We start from the raw sequence: 14916 nt of genomic DNA, 5'->3' as shown, positions 1-14916 counted from the left end.
CTTGTGTTTCACACTGCTTCACTGTAATGCTCTTATCTATCTATGTAATGCTCTTGTCTTTCTATGTAAGGATCTTGTCTCTGAGTAATGCTCTTGTCTTTCTATGTAATGCTCTTGTCTTTCTATGTGATTCAGTGTAGTTCTCTAGTAGGGGAAACATCATGACTTGCTTTTAAAATATTGATTTACAAACTAGGAAGTATTGTATAGTTTAATATGTACAAATACCCCGGGGACAGCCAGGTATCAACAGTTACAAATATGTGGTAATAATTAATTATAAGTCTTTCTTATTAATTACATTAATTATAAGTCTAATTAATATTAATAATAAATAAGTAATTATATTAATTATAAGTAAGGTGGAATTATAAGTCTTTCCTTATGACACAATGAGCTACTGAGAGACAGAATACTTGGGAGCTACAAGCATTTTGCCCCAAGAGTGTAACACTTATATGTTGTGTTTACTATATTAACCTACAATGTTAAATGTGATTCTTGTATTGTGATTTGTGGAGTTGTACTCACTGGATTTGTGCGCCCCTTGAGGGACTTGAAGTAGAGGAGGATAGAGATAGCCTAAGCTACTCTAGCCCCTTGAGATGTATTTTGTTGTCTCAATAAATGTACTTGTACTTGAATTGAACGTGAGTTGCTGAATATTGGATCCCGATTGGTGTCTTGTAGCAAGTGAAACACCTTGGTGACCTGAGTGAAACACATTGGTGCCCTGAGTGGAACACGATTGGTGCCCTGAGTGGAACATTGGTGCCCTAAGTGGAACAACATTGGTGCCCTGAGAGAATCACCATGTATACAGCCAGTGGCAGGTACCACAGGGCGTGGGGTGCTCCACAACACTCTGCCCCTCAGCAAGTGAACTAGTGTGCTGTGACTGCACACAGTCCGCCCCACTACACCCAGACAATAAAGCACTCATCCAGTGACTCGTCTACTGGCCCCAGTACCATTCTGTTTCTCTCTTCACCAGTTTTGTATGAAACAAGGGGGTTTCTTATGAAATGGGCTATTCACATTGATTTTAAATATCCTAGATTCCTTTACTTATGTGAATTTATATACTAGATAAGTAAAAGAGTAATTTCAGCAGCAAATTTAATGTCTTGAGTTTACAAATGTAGCAATAATTATGTAAAAGTAAATAAATGAAAATTGATGACTAGGCTTTTAATCTTATTGACTTTTCAAGTGTAAAGTAAATGTTCTAGTTTAATTAGTAGCCATGTTAATTTTCATACTGCATATTAAAAATGCCTGCAACATAATTTGCATATGTAAATTATGTTGTGGGTCTATGTAAATTTACTTAGAATCAAATTAACATAGAGAATTAATGTAATCTAGCTGGTAATATTTTAATTGGCATATAAGTTCCAAGGGCGTTTGGTGTTGGTTTAGTGATATGCACATATAATTAACATAATTTAAGCGTTATATAGTAACTAATTGTGCGTGAAGGCTGTGCCTTTGTTAAACCTATATCTAACTATCACTGAGGTAAAGCCATGTTTCAGTGTTCCAGACACCATTGGTGCCATTTTTTTTTTTTTTTTTTAGGGATATTCCTGCGCGGGCCCTAAGCCTCTGGCTGACCCACTAAGTGTTGCTTGTTTCTGTTTTACTTGGACGGAGTATGAGTATTTATGACTCGTATGGTCGCTTCAGTAAGATTTTGCCATATGTGTTTAACAATTTCTTCTGCTCTGTTGAATCTAAGTTGAAATCTTAATGGGTTTGTAACTGTGCACTGTGTTAGATAATGTTCCAGTGGTCTGTCGGGCATTTCTCCAGTGTTGACATTTCCTCTCATCTTCCGGAACCTGTAAGCCAATGATTGTAGGAGGCTCCATACACTTGAGGCCATGTTTATTTGAGAGCTGTATTCTCGGTATTCAAGTAAATTCGACATTTAACATTCAAAAGTTTGATGGCCCTCCATTGATCCAGAGGAAAGATAGTAGACCCGCTAGACAACTAATAGCTAGTTAGGCAGCAATCACCTCACCCTATTCTTCGGCGCTCTCTACGATTATGGAGGGCTTAAAGGGGAGGTGAACCCACACTTATAAATGTCTATATTTCTGCATGTAAGCTTTGTATACCCGTGTCTTTAATATAAAGACACATTTAGAAGTCCTCGTGGTGTAGTGGTTAAGACTCGCCTAACGTTTGTCCTGGGTTCGTATCCTGGCCGGGGAGGATTTACTGGGCGTCAATCCTTAACTGTAGCCTCTGTTTAACTCAACAGTAAAATGGTCGGTTTATAAACGATTTGGCGGTGTCGTATTCCGGGGCATAGGATTAAGGGCTTGCTCGAAACGCTATGCGTGCTAGTGGCTGTACAAGAATGTAACAACTCTTATATATATATAAATAAATAAATAAAAAGTAAAGTGTGTACAAGTATTTCTGAAGATGTCACATTGCTGCTGAAGCGTCGGACACTAAAATGGAAAGATTAAGTGATTATTAGTTTCTTCGCCCTCTAGATGGTACGTAGAATGAAAAATATACATAAGAAAATTAACAATAGCCACTCTGCTGCTGTGTTTAAATGCATGTATATTAGAGAAATGACACTTATGTTCCCCAAAATTATACTAATACACACACACACACACATATAGGCCGAGAAGTGCGTTCTGGCTACTAGGTATATATATATATATATATATATATATATATATATATATATATATATATATATATATATATATATATATATATATATATATATATATAAAGTTGCAGAAGAAATGAAGTCTTTATACAGTAAGTGTGATCTTGAGTCCATCACAGAAATACAGGCAATGTAATTACAAATACTTACATATGATCATAAAACCCAATATACTCGGTCACGTAATTACGTTTATGGTTTATTATCTTATATAGTTATAAAATTTTAGCAGAAGTGTATATATATATATATTCTTTATGCTTAGGTCTCCCAAGGTTGAATTACTGACTTCCAGGATGCAAGACGGGGTGAGAATAGCTCGAGCTACCTCATCCCTCTGTGTATATTTATAACTCAATAAACGTATTTGAATTTTGAATCCCCAGGATGTAACCATAACAGTTGGTTAACTCCCGGGTACCTATTTACTGCTAGGTGAACAGAAACATTTGATGAAGGCAAACGTGCCCAACCATTTTTGTCCCGCCAACGGACGGAACCCGGGGTTGTGAGTAGAGAACGCAGCCATTGTATTACACATTTATTTTATCTAGTGAGTAATTATCAAAAGAAGGCACCAAGTCGGGAGGATTATGTAGCCCCAATTATTTGGTGTAAAAGATATATAAATGTCTTCACAATGATCATTAGGTGCTTCTTTGTTTAGCCTTTACATTTTTTAGAAGTAACCAACATCTGGGAATCATTCAACAATTTAGGGGCTTTGTATGGCATTGTTAGCAGTAAATAGGTACCCGGGAGTTAGACAACTGTTGTGGGTTACATCTGTTATACTCAAATTCAGTAATTAGCCTAGCGGTACAAGCATGGCAGCCTTCATATTATCAACAGTCGTTAATCAATATAGTTTCACCAGTCTCGTAAATGCAGTAGCTCTCTTTGGCTCCGATTTATAAACGCCCTTCAAAACATATTCTCAATAATTTCGTTATTAAAACATATATTCGACTTTTAAACAAAACAGTATATAAAAATTCCATTTTCTTACTAAACATTTTTTGCTGCATATGGAGGCCGGCTCCCAGGTGATGACGTCCTGTTGGCGAGTGCGCAAGTCAGGCCGCGTCCCTGGCCTCTGCAGTCCTGGGAATCCTCGTTACCATCCTGAAATATATTTGCTGCCTCATCATTGCCTTCCTGAATAAATAGTCAATGCCCCCAGACAGGCGCTAATCAAACAAAGGCGGGGGTCCTGCTGCGATATTAAAAGCGCGGAAGAGCGTGGAGGGAACAGTCGCTGTGGAGCTCAGGCCCAGCGAGGGTAATATTGCCTTCTCCCCGGCGTACACTGTGAGTACTCTGCTACTTACCTCACTAATGTACTGAGGTTTTACGAAGGTTATTTATACGAGTTCCTTCATGGCAAAAGATCTCTATTAGAGTCAATATTGCCGATATGACGAAGGTAAACTCGTAATATTGTAGCATATAAAAGCTGCATGTTTGTAAAAGAGACAAAATACCTACGTTGTTGATGGCCCCGCTACCCTGTCCGTTCTCCATTTGCCACTCCGTAAAAAATGCAGCTGTTTTTGCCTAATCAGAAACGTACAAACCAAAGCAACTCGCCTAACCTAGCAAAAGGTTTTTGCTTATAGAAGTAAAGTTTAATAACGAGCAGTCCAAATTGATCTAATTCCTGGCTTGAAGAGGACTTCATTCCTATAAATAATTTACAACAAGCTTTATGCTTATTTCTGTATATATGTATTTTTGCAAGTAGAAAAAGCTATCTGAAAGGGATTTTGGTCTATACATGGCCCGGCAGTGGGGATGTTACTGTATAGTCTATACTAACCTCTGTGATGTAAATGTATTCTTTATCTTAGCTGTTTGTACAGTGTGACCACATTGTGTGTGCAAGTGTTGGGCTGTACTGTACCCTATCATAACGTAGGTTCACACTCCATGTAAGATATTCTTACCTGGGTTTCCCTCATGACACCCATTTATATAACAATTGAACAACCTGCAGTTAACTGTAGGAGGTTACGAGTGTTCTACTTTTGCCTGTTGATAATGTGTTCGGTTAGGCTATTGCTTGAAGTGACCTGCACTACCACCTACCCATTTCAACCCAGCTGGTCTGGCACATCCTGCAGGAACTTGTCCAGTTGCCTCTAGAAAACCTTCACTTTTGTACCAGTAATATTTCGTATATTTGGCAAGAGGAGATTGAAGAGCAATGCGTTCCGAATCTTTAATTATTTTTGACGAAAGGAGCGTCGAAATCCGTCTGTTTTGTGCAAAAGGAATATTTATCTAATTGTCCCATATTACTCTATTTAGTCATTTTTCTTGAGGTAGGGACTTATAGAGGAACTAAATAAAGGAAAGACATTTTGTGAAGTTTGAAGAATACACACAGACCAGTCACATCTCTGCGTTGTAGAGTATGGATGTGGTATTGAGTTAGATACATCAAGTTTATTTCATAATAGCTACAATGAAGGTCCTGTCTTGAATTTTTTATAACAACTTTAGATAAGGCTGTGCATGGTGGTGCATGGGGTTCAACCACTGCAAACTACTTCAAGTCCATCATTACCCAGCAAAAATCTGCTATCAGAACAATAACAAACTCTGCTTTCAGACAACATTCAGCCCCCCTGTTTAAATGCCTAAATATGCTAAACATAAACTAACTCCACACATTCTCTTGTGCCAACTACATTTACAAAACCCTGTTCTTATATGCGAACCCTGCTCTGAAAATCGCCCTGGACAGATGTAATAGGACCCATAATCACCAAACCAGAAATAAATATCTCTGATGTCCCCAGAGTCAAACGTAATCTGTATAAACACTATACAAATAAAGGGACCTAGTATATGCAACTCACTCTCTAACGAATTGAAAAGCTGTCCAACTTTTGCCTTATTCAAAAACAAACCATAAAGTTCATAATTTCATCTTCATAGTTTCCTACCTAGTGCTTTAAACTCGCACTGTATCCAGTGCTACCCAGTCCCCCAATACATGCACCTAAGTCATATAACTTTACCACTGTAATCATTGATATCATCTGATATCATGGTTGTTATATTGAGTGCATATTCTATTGCATTATTCCTTGAAATGATCCTCAAATTGTGCTACAATGACTCAATTGATAACCCTCAAATTTTACCCTAATGTACCTTGTTATCTTTGTCATTATAGTGTATTGTCATTATTGTGTCTTAATCTAATGTTTGTTTATTGTGTCAAAATTTCTTACAATGTACCTGTAAACATTATTTGTCAATTTTGCTGGAAATTATCTACTTAAAATTATCTGTTAGATTAAGGACCTGCCCGAAACGCTATGGTTGCTAGTGGCTTTACAAGAATGTAAAATCATCATTGCTATGTACTCTCTTAACCCCCAATGTACCTTCTTGTATATAAATAAATAAATAAATAAGTAATTATGACAAAGTGGTAAGCTAACATTGCTATACAGTACCACTATTGACCGACAGCACGACGTTGATATGTCTCACTGTTGTTGATATGAGGTATATATAATAATATGCTCTATGCTATTAAAGAGGTATACCAATAATCAAAGGAATATATATTATAGCAACCATATGTGACTTAAAGTACAAATTCGATATTAATTATGAAGTAATTACGTGTATTATCAGTTTAAATGTCGCACAAGACTTTAATTTTTTTTTCCCTATTTTAGGCTTTTTTATATATTTGCTAATGTAGGTAATGTACTTTCTTTCGAAAGACGTTCCTTATTAAATTGTAAAGTAAGAATGTTTCAGGTCTTGTCAGGGGCTTCTGATGAGTTGCCATAAAGAAGTAAAACAATATTCGCACACAAATTGCATTTGTGACCGTCCATTATTAGCAAACCAATAAGAGTTATCATAATTAATCTGATTCCAGAGGAGAACATGCAGGGGAGCGCGATGTTCCTGTTGGTGGCGTGGACGATGGCCCAGGTCCTTACCGTTCCTGGCATCGTCAACACTGCTCAAGCTCTGGGTGTCGGTGTGAGGGCCAGCGGTGTGGTCAGCGGCGGGACACACACGACAGACTACTCCAAAGAGTACACCGATGACTCCAGAGAAGATGATGGCACGGTAGCTCACTATGTGAGTTCCGCCAAAAGAGGAGGTATTGGCCACGGAGGTCATGCCTATCGCGCAGGGCGGTCAGCGTCTCCCTTGGACTGGAACAGCGGGAGACTTGCTAGAGAGGCCAATAAGAAGCCGTGCCCGCTGTGCGGACTCGCTCAACAAGTCTCTGGAAGCGGTTCTGCCAGTGGATCCTTCTCTTTCAGCGGATCTGGATCCGGGTCTGGATCAGCCAGTGGATCCTTTAGTGGATCTAAAGGAGGCAGTGGATCAGGAAGTGCCTCTGGGTCAATTAGTGGATCTAAAGGAGGCAGTGGATCAGGAAGTGCCTCCGGGTCAATTAGTGGATCTAAAGGAGGCAGTGGATCAGGAAGTGCCTCCGGATCCTTTAGTGGATCAAAAGGAAGTGGTGGATCAGGAAGTGCCTCCGGGTCCATTAGTGGATCTAAAGGAACCGGTGGATCAGGAAGTGCCTCAGGGTCCTTCAGTGGTTCTTGGGGTGGATCAGGATCTGGAGGCGGTGGATCAGGTGGCGGGTCAGGTTCAGGAGGTGGATCAGGCTCAGGAGGTGGATTTGGAGGAGGAGCAGGTACAGGAGGTGGATCAGGCTCAGGTGGTGGATTTGGAGGAGGAGCAGGTACAGGAGGTGGATCAGGCTCAGGAGGTGGATCAGGCTCAGGTGGTGGATTTGGAGGAGGAGCAGGTACAGGAGGTGGATCAGGCTCAGGAGGTGGATCAGGCTCAGGTGGTGGATTTGGAGGAGGAGCAGGTACAGGAGGTGGATCAGGCTCAGGAGGTGGATTTGGAGGAGGAGCAGGTACAGGTGGTGGATCAGGTTCAGGAGGTGGAGCAGGTTCAGGTGGTGGATTTGGAGGAGGAGCAGGTACAGGTGGTGGATCAGGTTCAGGAGGTGGATCAGGCTCAGGAGGTGGATTTGGTGGAGGAGCAGGTACAGGTGGTGGATCAGGTTCAGGTGGAGCAGGTTCAGGTGGTGGATTTGGAGGAGGAGCAGGTACAGGTGGTGGATCAGGTTCAGGTGGTGGATTTGGAGGAGGAGCAGGTACAGGTGGTGGATCAGGTTCAGGTGGTGGATTTGGAGGAGGAGCAGGTACAGGTGGTGGATCAGGTTCAGGTGATGGATTTGGAGGAGGAGCAGGTACAGGTGGTGGATCAGGCTCAGGTGGATCAGGTTCCGCAGGTGGATTTTGGGGTGGATCAAGTTCAGGCGGTGGATCAGGTACAGGAGGTGGATCAGGCTCAGGAGGTGGATTTGGTGGAGGAGCAGGTACAGGTGGTGGATCAGGTTCAGGAGGTGGATTTGGAGGAGGAGCAGGTACAGGTGGTGGATCAGGTTCCGCAGGTGGATTTTGGGGTGGATCAAGTTCAGGCGGTGGATCAGGTTCAGGCGGTGGATCAGGTGCAGGAGGTGGATCAGGCTCAGGCGGCGGACGTGGCGGTGGATCAGGATCAGGCGGCGGATTTGGCGGTGGATCAGGTTCAGGCGGCGGATCAGGTTCAGGCGGCGGATTTGGCGGTGGATCAGGATCAGGCGGTGGATTTGGCGGTGGATCAGGTTCAGGCGGCGGATTTGGCGGTGGATCAGGATCAGGCGGTGGATCAGGTTCAGGCGTCGGATTTGGCGGTGGATCAGGATCAGGCGGCGGATTTGGCGGTGGATCAGGTTCAGGCGGCGGATTTGGCGGTGGATCAGGATCAGGCGGCGGATTTGGCGGTGGATCAGGTTCAGGCGGCGGATTTGGCGGTGGATCAGGATCAGGCGGCGGACGTGGCGGTGGATCAGGATCAGGCGGCGGATTTGGCGGTGGATCAGGTTCAGGCGGCGGATTTGGTGGTGGATCAGGTTCAGGCGGCGGATTTGGTGGTGGATCAGGATCAGGCGGCGGATTTGGCGGTGGATCAGGATCAGGCGGCGGACTTGGAGGTGGAGCAGGTGGAGGTGGAGGATCAGGTTCCGGAGGTGGATTTGGTGCTGGTGGAGGTGGGAGCAGCGGTGGTGGTGGTGGGTGGCAGGGTGGTGGGGGAGGGGGCGGCTGCCTCACCAACAAGCCCGGAGTGAGGTGCACCGGCTCAGGAGGCTTCCAGACGGGAGGCGCTGGGGGCGGCTACGGCGGCGCTGACGGCACCTCCTGGGCTTCTGGTGGGGCCTACACCGGCGACTCCTCCGGGGTCAAGGGGATCAGAGTGGACGTCAAGAGCCCGTGAAGTCAGGAACTCGTAATGTAAGGACCCCATGACGTCAGGAACTCGCAATGTAAGGAGCCCATGACGTCAGGAACTCGCAATGTAAGGAGCCCATGACGTCAGGAACTCGCAATGTAAGGAGCCCATGACGTCAGGAGACCGTGACGTCAAGAGCCCGTGACGTCAGGAACGTCAACACCTTCACACCCAGTGTTTCTCACAATGTGTCTTCATGATTGTATCCATTTTAAACTCTTGGGAATAAAAATGAATCCTCAAAATGACTTCAAATTGAACCTTTATACGGATTATCAGGTCAGGTGTTGGACTTAGGGCTATGAACAGCAAGGGTTGTTATGGCCACACCTGGTTAGGTGACCTACTTGCATATTTTCTGTATTTATAAAAGAAGATTTCTATCTGCTTGTCTGTCCAAGCTTGGAGGCCAGGGACCAGATTCACGAAGCAGTTACGCAAGCACTTACGAACCTGTACATCTTTCCTCAATCTTTGACGGCTTTGGTTACATTTATTAAACAGTTTACAAGCATGAAAACTTTCCAATTAACTGTTGTTATTGTTATAAACAGTCTCATGGTGCTTCGGAGCGCATTAACTGTTTAATAATTGTAAACAAAGCCGCCAAAGATTGAGAAAAGATGTACAGGTTCGTAAGTGCTTGAGTAACTGCTTCGTGAATCTGGCCCCCTGACGCTTAGAGCTAGCCTCACCTAACTTTGCAGGATGGTTGATTGATGGTGGTTGGCGGCCATCTTCCCCTCTAACTGGACACGACTCCCGGTACAACCACAATGAATTTTGAAATTGTGCTTTTTTATGTATTTTAGCTGTTCATAAAATTATGTTCTGATGGCAGATTTCGCTCAAAAATAACACTTAATGATAATATTTTAAATATCCATCGTATTTTTCAAACTGCGTGTCAATTTGGGCAAAATATTAAAAATCTCCGTTTTCTCTTATGGTAAAATTTCCTTATAAAAATGACTAAGTTTAAAACTCCAGAAACAGTATTGCAATCACCCTCAATTACGCTCAAAAATAGCACTCAAGTATAACATTTCAAATAACCATCGTATTTTTCAAATTGCGTGTCAATTTGGGTAAAATTGGGACCAACACACACCGCTCACCTGCGACGTTCTCTTGCTTGGGGAAGGATGATGTGTTTGTGGGGGGTGAGGGAGGGGGAATTTTGTGGGGAGGAGGGGGGGGAGATGGGTGTGTGTACTCACCTAATTGTGCTTGCGGGGGTTGAGCTCTGGCTCTTTGGTCCCGCCTCTCAACTGTCAATCAACTGATGTACAGATTCCTGAGCCTACTGGGCTCTATCATATCTACATTTGAAACTGTGTATGGAGTCAGCCTCCACCACATCACTGCCTACTGCATTCCTCTGACACTGAAAAAGTTCTTTCTAACGTTCCTGTGGCTCATTTGGGTGCTCAGTTTCCACCTGTGTCCCCTTGTTTGCGTACCACCCGTGTTAAACAGTTTATCTTTATCTACCCTGTCAATTCCTCTGAGAATTTTGTAGGTATTGATCATGTCTCCTCTTACTCTGCTGTCTTCTAGTGTCGTGAGGTGCATTTCTCGCAGCCTTTCTTCATAACTCATGCCTCTTAGTTCTGGGACTAGCCTAGTGGCATATCTAAACTTTTTCAAGCTTCGCCTTGTGTTTGACAAGGTACGGGCTCCATGCAGGGGCCACATACTCCAGGATTAATCTTACATGTGTGGTATACAAGGTTCTGAATGATTCCTTACACAGGTTCCTGAAGACAGTTCTGATGTTAGCCAGCCTCGCATACGCCGCAGATGTTATTCTTTTGATGTGGGCTTCAGGAGACAGGGTTGGTGTGATATCAACTCCTAGATCCTTCTCTCTGTCCGTTACATGAAGGACTTCATCTCCCATTCTGTATCTTGTGTCTGGCCTCCTGTTTCCACTGCCTAGTTTCATTACCTTACAGTTACTCGAGTTGAACTTTAGTAGTCATTTGTTGGACCATTCATGCAGTCTGTGTAGGTCATCTTGTAGTCTCATACTGTCTTCCTCCGTCTTAATCCTCCTCATATTTTTTGCATCATCAGCAAACAATGAGAGGAATGATTCTATACCATCTTGAAGATCATTTACATATATAAGAAACATTTTAGGTCCAAGGACTGAACCCTGCGGGACTTCACTGGTGACGTCTCGCCAATCTGAGACCTCACCCCGCACAGTGTCTCGCTGTCTTCTGTTACTTAGGTACTCTCTTATCCAATGAAGTACCTTCCCTTGGGGGGGGGGCAGAAGGAGGAGCGGGATGTGTGTGTGTGTGTGTGTGTGTGTGTGTGTGTGTGTGTGTGTGTGTGTGTGTGTGTGTGTGTGTGTGTGTGTGTGTGTGTGTGTGTGTGTGTGTGTGTGTGTGAGGAGAGAGAGAGGGGGATGTGTGAAGTGAGGAGAGGAGGGGTATGTGTGCGTAGAGGAAAGAGGGATGTCTGTATGAGTGAGGAGGGTATATGCTGGAGTGTGAGAGGGGGAGTGTGTGCGTAGGATGGGAAAAGGGGGGGATGTATGTGTGTTGGGGGAGAGGGAGGGGTTTCTGTGGAAGAGGAGGATATATGTGGGAAAGGGAGGGGAATATGTATGGTGCAGGAAGGAAGGAATGTGTGTGTGTGGGATGTAGGGGGATATGTGTATGGGGGAAGAATGAATTGTGTGGGTGGAGGAGGGAGGGAGATGTGTGTGGGGGGGACGGAGAATCATGAGTGTGTATTTTGGAAGGGAGAAAGATGTGTGGGGGGGGGGGAGGTCTTTTGGGGAGGGGTGGGCTGGGGTGGGGGGGAGAGTTTCTAAGAACACCGAAGGACATGTTGACAGAGTGGTGGTGTGGACACAGTCGGGGATACAGGGAAACATTACTCAGCAATCGAGGCCCTACACCCGGCTCCATCACACGGGTTCCTTAATACCTACTACACTCGCGGGCTGGTATACCGCTCTCATAAACTGAGCTGCTCCGCTCTACACCTTAAAGCTGGCTGCAAGTGTAGAGCATGTGTAGGTGGTCTCGGCGGGTGGTCATGGAGGGCGGGCGTCAGCTGGCTGCTGCGCGGGAGATCCCTCAGCTGTGCCGTGTGCCTCAACCGTCATGGACACGCCAGTGGCGTGTCCATGACGTCACAATGTAGGACACACCAGTGGTGTGCATGACGTCACAATGTAGGACACGCCAGTGGTGTGTCCATGACGTCACAATGTAGGACACGCCAGTGGTGTGTCCATGACGTCACAATGTAGGACACGCCAGTGGTGTGTATGACGTCACAATGTAGGACACGCCAGTGGTGTGCTTTTCTATAATAATGTGTAACGTTTCTGTATTATTGCGAAAATGTCGTGAAACTCTATGGACTCAGTAGCCACCATTTCATATCCACCGACCATTGGGGTCAACTCCCCTAAGATGGGGCAATGGGGCCCACCCTGACCTGCCTATGACAGTCCCCTAACACCCTGAAGGGTTTAAGAAGACTAGCCCCGAGCGTCTGAACTTCAGCTGTGGAATGACAGACATTGTGTTTTATAAGTATAGCCGGTAATTAATTAATTATGATGCCAGACACTAAATTTTCTTTAACTTGATGGGATTCTTTAAAGCCCAGACAATACCACATCTACTGTCATATATATAACCTACACTGTGTTTCACAAGAACGAATATCCGAATGGTTTCTATTGAGTTACGTAAAGCGTGAGACACTGTTCACCGTTATAACTTCCTGAAGCTACACCTCTGGAGTTAGTATCAGTCTATCACTTTCATTCAATCTCAACTTAAAGCTGGCATTCCTGCCACGCATACAGGTCACGTCGTACACAAGATGATGCGTCAGAGGATTTCGAAGCCTACCTAACGTAACCTAACCTAACCTAACCGGTTCCAACCGAGCTTAACGCAGTCTATCTTCTTCAGGTTATCTTGAGATAACTTCGGGGCTTAGTGTCCCCGCGGCCCGGTCCTCGATCAGGCCTCCTTTTTGTTACACACCCCCAGGAAGCAGCCCGTAGCGGCTGTCTAACTCCCAGGTACCTATTTACTACTAGGTGAGCAAGTACATCAGGGTAAAAGAAACTCTGCCCATTTGTTTCCGCCTCCACTGGGGATCGAACCCGGAACCTCAGGACTGCGAATCCGAAGCGCTGTCCACTCAGCTGTCAAGCCCCAAGTCTAACTTAAGCCAGTACATCGCAACCTAACGATACGGTTTTTGATGATGAGAAAACGAGATTTGTGGAGCCATGTTGTGTAGGAGCTGCCCACACCCCAATGTCACTACTGCCTCAACCACACTGATCAAACACGGCCGCTCCTCATGGCGGCCATGAGTCCGCTCTCTTAACTGTTCCCTTTGTCGGAGACATTTTGTTAGGCCTATCAAAGCTCCCCCAGGCCAAGACTGACTCTCCCCACGATGCAATCCACAAAAACTGATAAATTTATGGGTTTAGGGACCTGGCGGCTGAGTGGACACCACTCAGGGTTCGTAGTCCTAAGGTTCCGGGTTCGATCCCCGGCGGAGGCGGAAACAAACGGGAAGAGTTTCCTTCACCCTGATGCACCTGTTACCTAGCAATAAATAGGTACCCAAGAGTTAGACAGCTGCTACGGGCTACTTCCTCGGGATGTGTAACAAAAAGGAGGCCTGGTCGAGAACCGGACCGCGGGGACACTAAGCCCCGAAATCATCTCAAGATAACATCAAGATAACCTATCTATTGCTAGATGAACAGGTGCATCAGGTGTAAGGAAGTGTGCCCAAACGTCTCGGCTTACCTAGAAAACGAACTTGTGTCCATTCGGTACATACTGATGACTAACTCTAACACTGTAAATGACATAAACTTACAGTGAACTAACACAAATACTCATGGATACCAAGTAAAAAACAAAAAAACAAATACAAGAAAGATCTGCGTATTAATTGCGAATTACATAAATACAAAATTAAATTGACACACTTCCATTTAACACAGACCTAAAAAACGTATTAAATTCAATAAATTTCCTCAAAGATACTTTCACTATTAATATCACTGAACCACTGTGTAATAGTTAGCGCTGTCGTTTCACAACCAATTGAATCCGAGTTCTTTTCTCAAGCAGGCAAATCGCTTGGGCTTATTTCCTAACCCACATTCTATGAGGTCCAGGAGACCCCAGGAGGTCTTCACAATAGAGCAAGGAGACGCCCCTGTACTAAGAGAGGAGGCGTCAAACCAAGCATCCTTGGAGGAATTTGAGCCCACCAGTGATGAAGTCAAAAGGAAGCATAAACAGAAGAGCACAACTAGGTTAGTACATGATGTATGTGTTCACCTAGCAGTGAACAGGTTCCCTGGGAGATAACTGACTTCCTGTTCTAGACAAGGGAACCATAAATTGTCTTGTGCACCTAACATCTACAAGACTAAACTATTTCTAATCCTGACTTCTGACAATTTCCTGAACACTGCAAGGTACCATCTCGGTTTCATATTATAAAGAGCAAAATTAGATTAAAGCCATGAGAAGGATATTGGTAAGTACCCTATAAAACTAACCTAACGAGACTTAACTAGGCCTATTCTAACCTCATTTCATACTGAGTATTCCATAAACAGCTAAAGAACTCTTAGAAACGTGCTGGAACTCTATATATAGATCTGAATCTTTATTACAACAAACACTTACATTTAGCTCTGTACTACAGTAATCCACTGAAAATTTTTACTAGAGCAGAACCCTTAAACTGTTCAAGAACCTGAGGTTCACATATCACATGGGATCACATATCCATGGAACTTTTGCAAAGAATCTGAATCTATGTTCATTGACACTACCAGAGACTCAAGGACTGCC

General features: G+C 44.0%; 1 protein-coding gene and 1 long non-coding RNA gene across 9 annotated transcripts in view; one reads left to right on the top strand and one right to left on the bottom strand.

Annotated features, from left to right (window-relative positions):
- LOC138369774 (uncharacterized) overlaps positions 1–14916 on the bottom strand; it is a 47735-nt gene that overhangs the window by 9832 nt on the left and 22987 nt on the right. For both annotated transcript variants that reach the window (XR_011229943.1, XR_011229944.1), the window contains one exon: positions 3714–3829. This is a non-coding gene — a long non-coding RNA (uncharacterized lncRNA). The remainder of the gene's footprint in view (positions 1–3713; positions 3830–14916) is intronic.
- Positions 3836–9285, top strand: LOC138369773 (uncharacterized). Of its 7 annotated transcripts, none has more exons than XM_069333356.1 (5): positions 3836–4015; positions 6612–7757; positions 7911–7934; positions 7980–8105; positions 8136–9285. In XM_069333356.1, exons 2-5 carry the CDS (start codon positions 6620–6622, stop codon positions 9023–9025), a joined length of 2178 nt encoding a protein of 725 aa, XP_069189457.1. In that variant the 5' UTR covers positions 3836–4015; positions 6612–6619; the 3' UTR covers positions 9026–9285. The 7 variants fall into 7 exon arrangements, with proteins under 7 accessions (XP_069189457.1, XP_069189459.1, XP_069189455.1 ...); XM_069333358.1 differs by having other exon boundaries at positions 7980–8315; positions 8454–9285; XM_069333357.1 differs by having other exon boundaries at positions 3837–4015; positions 7980–8093.

The sequence above is a fragment of the Procambarus clarkii genome, chromosome 29, assembly GCF_040958095.1.
Source record: "Procambarus clarkii isolate CNS0578487 chromosome 29, FALCON_Pclarkii_2.0, whole genome shotgun sequence".
Lineage (NCBI taxonomy): Eukaryota > Metazoa > Arthropoda > Malacostraca > Decapoda > Cambaridae > Procambarus > Procambarus clarkii.
This window is presented reverse-complemented; position numbering and strand designations above follow the sequence as displayed.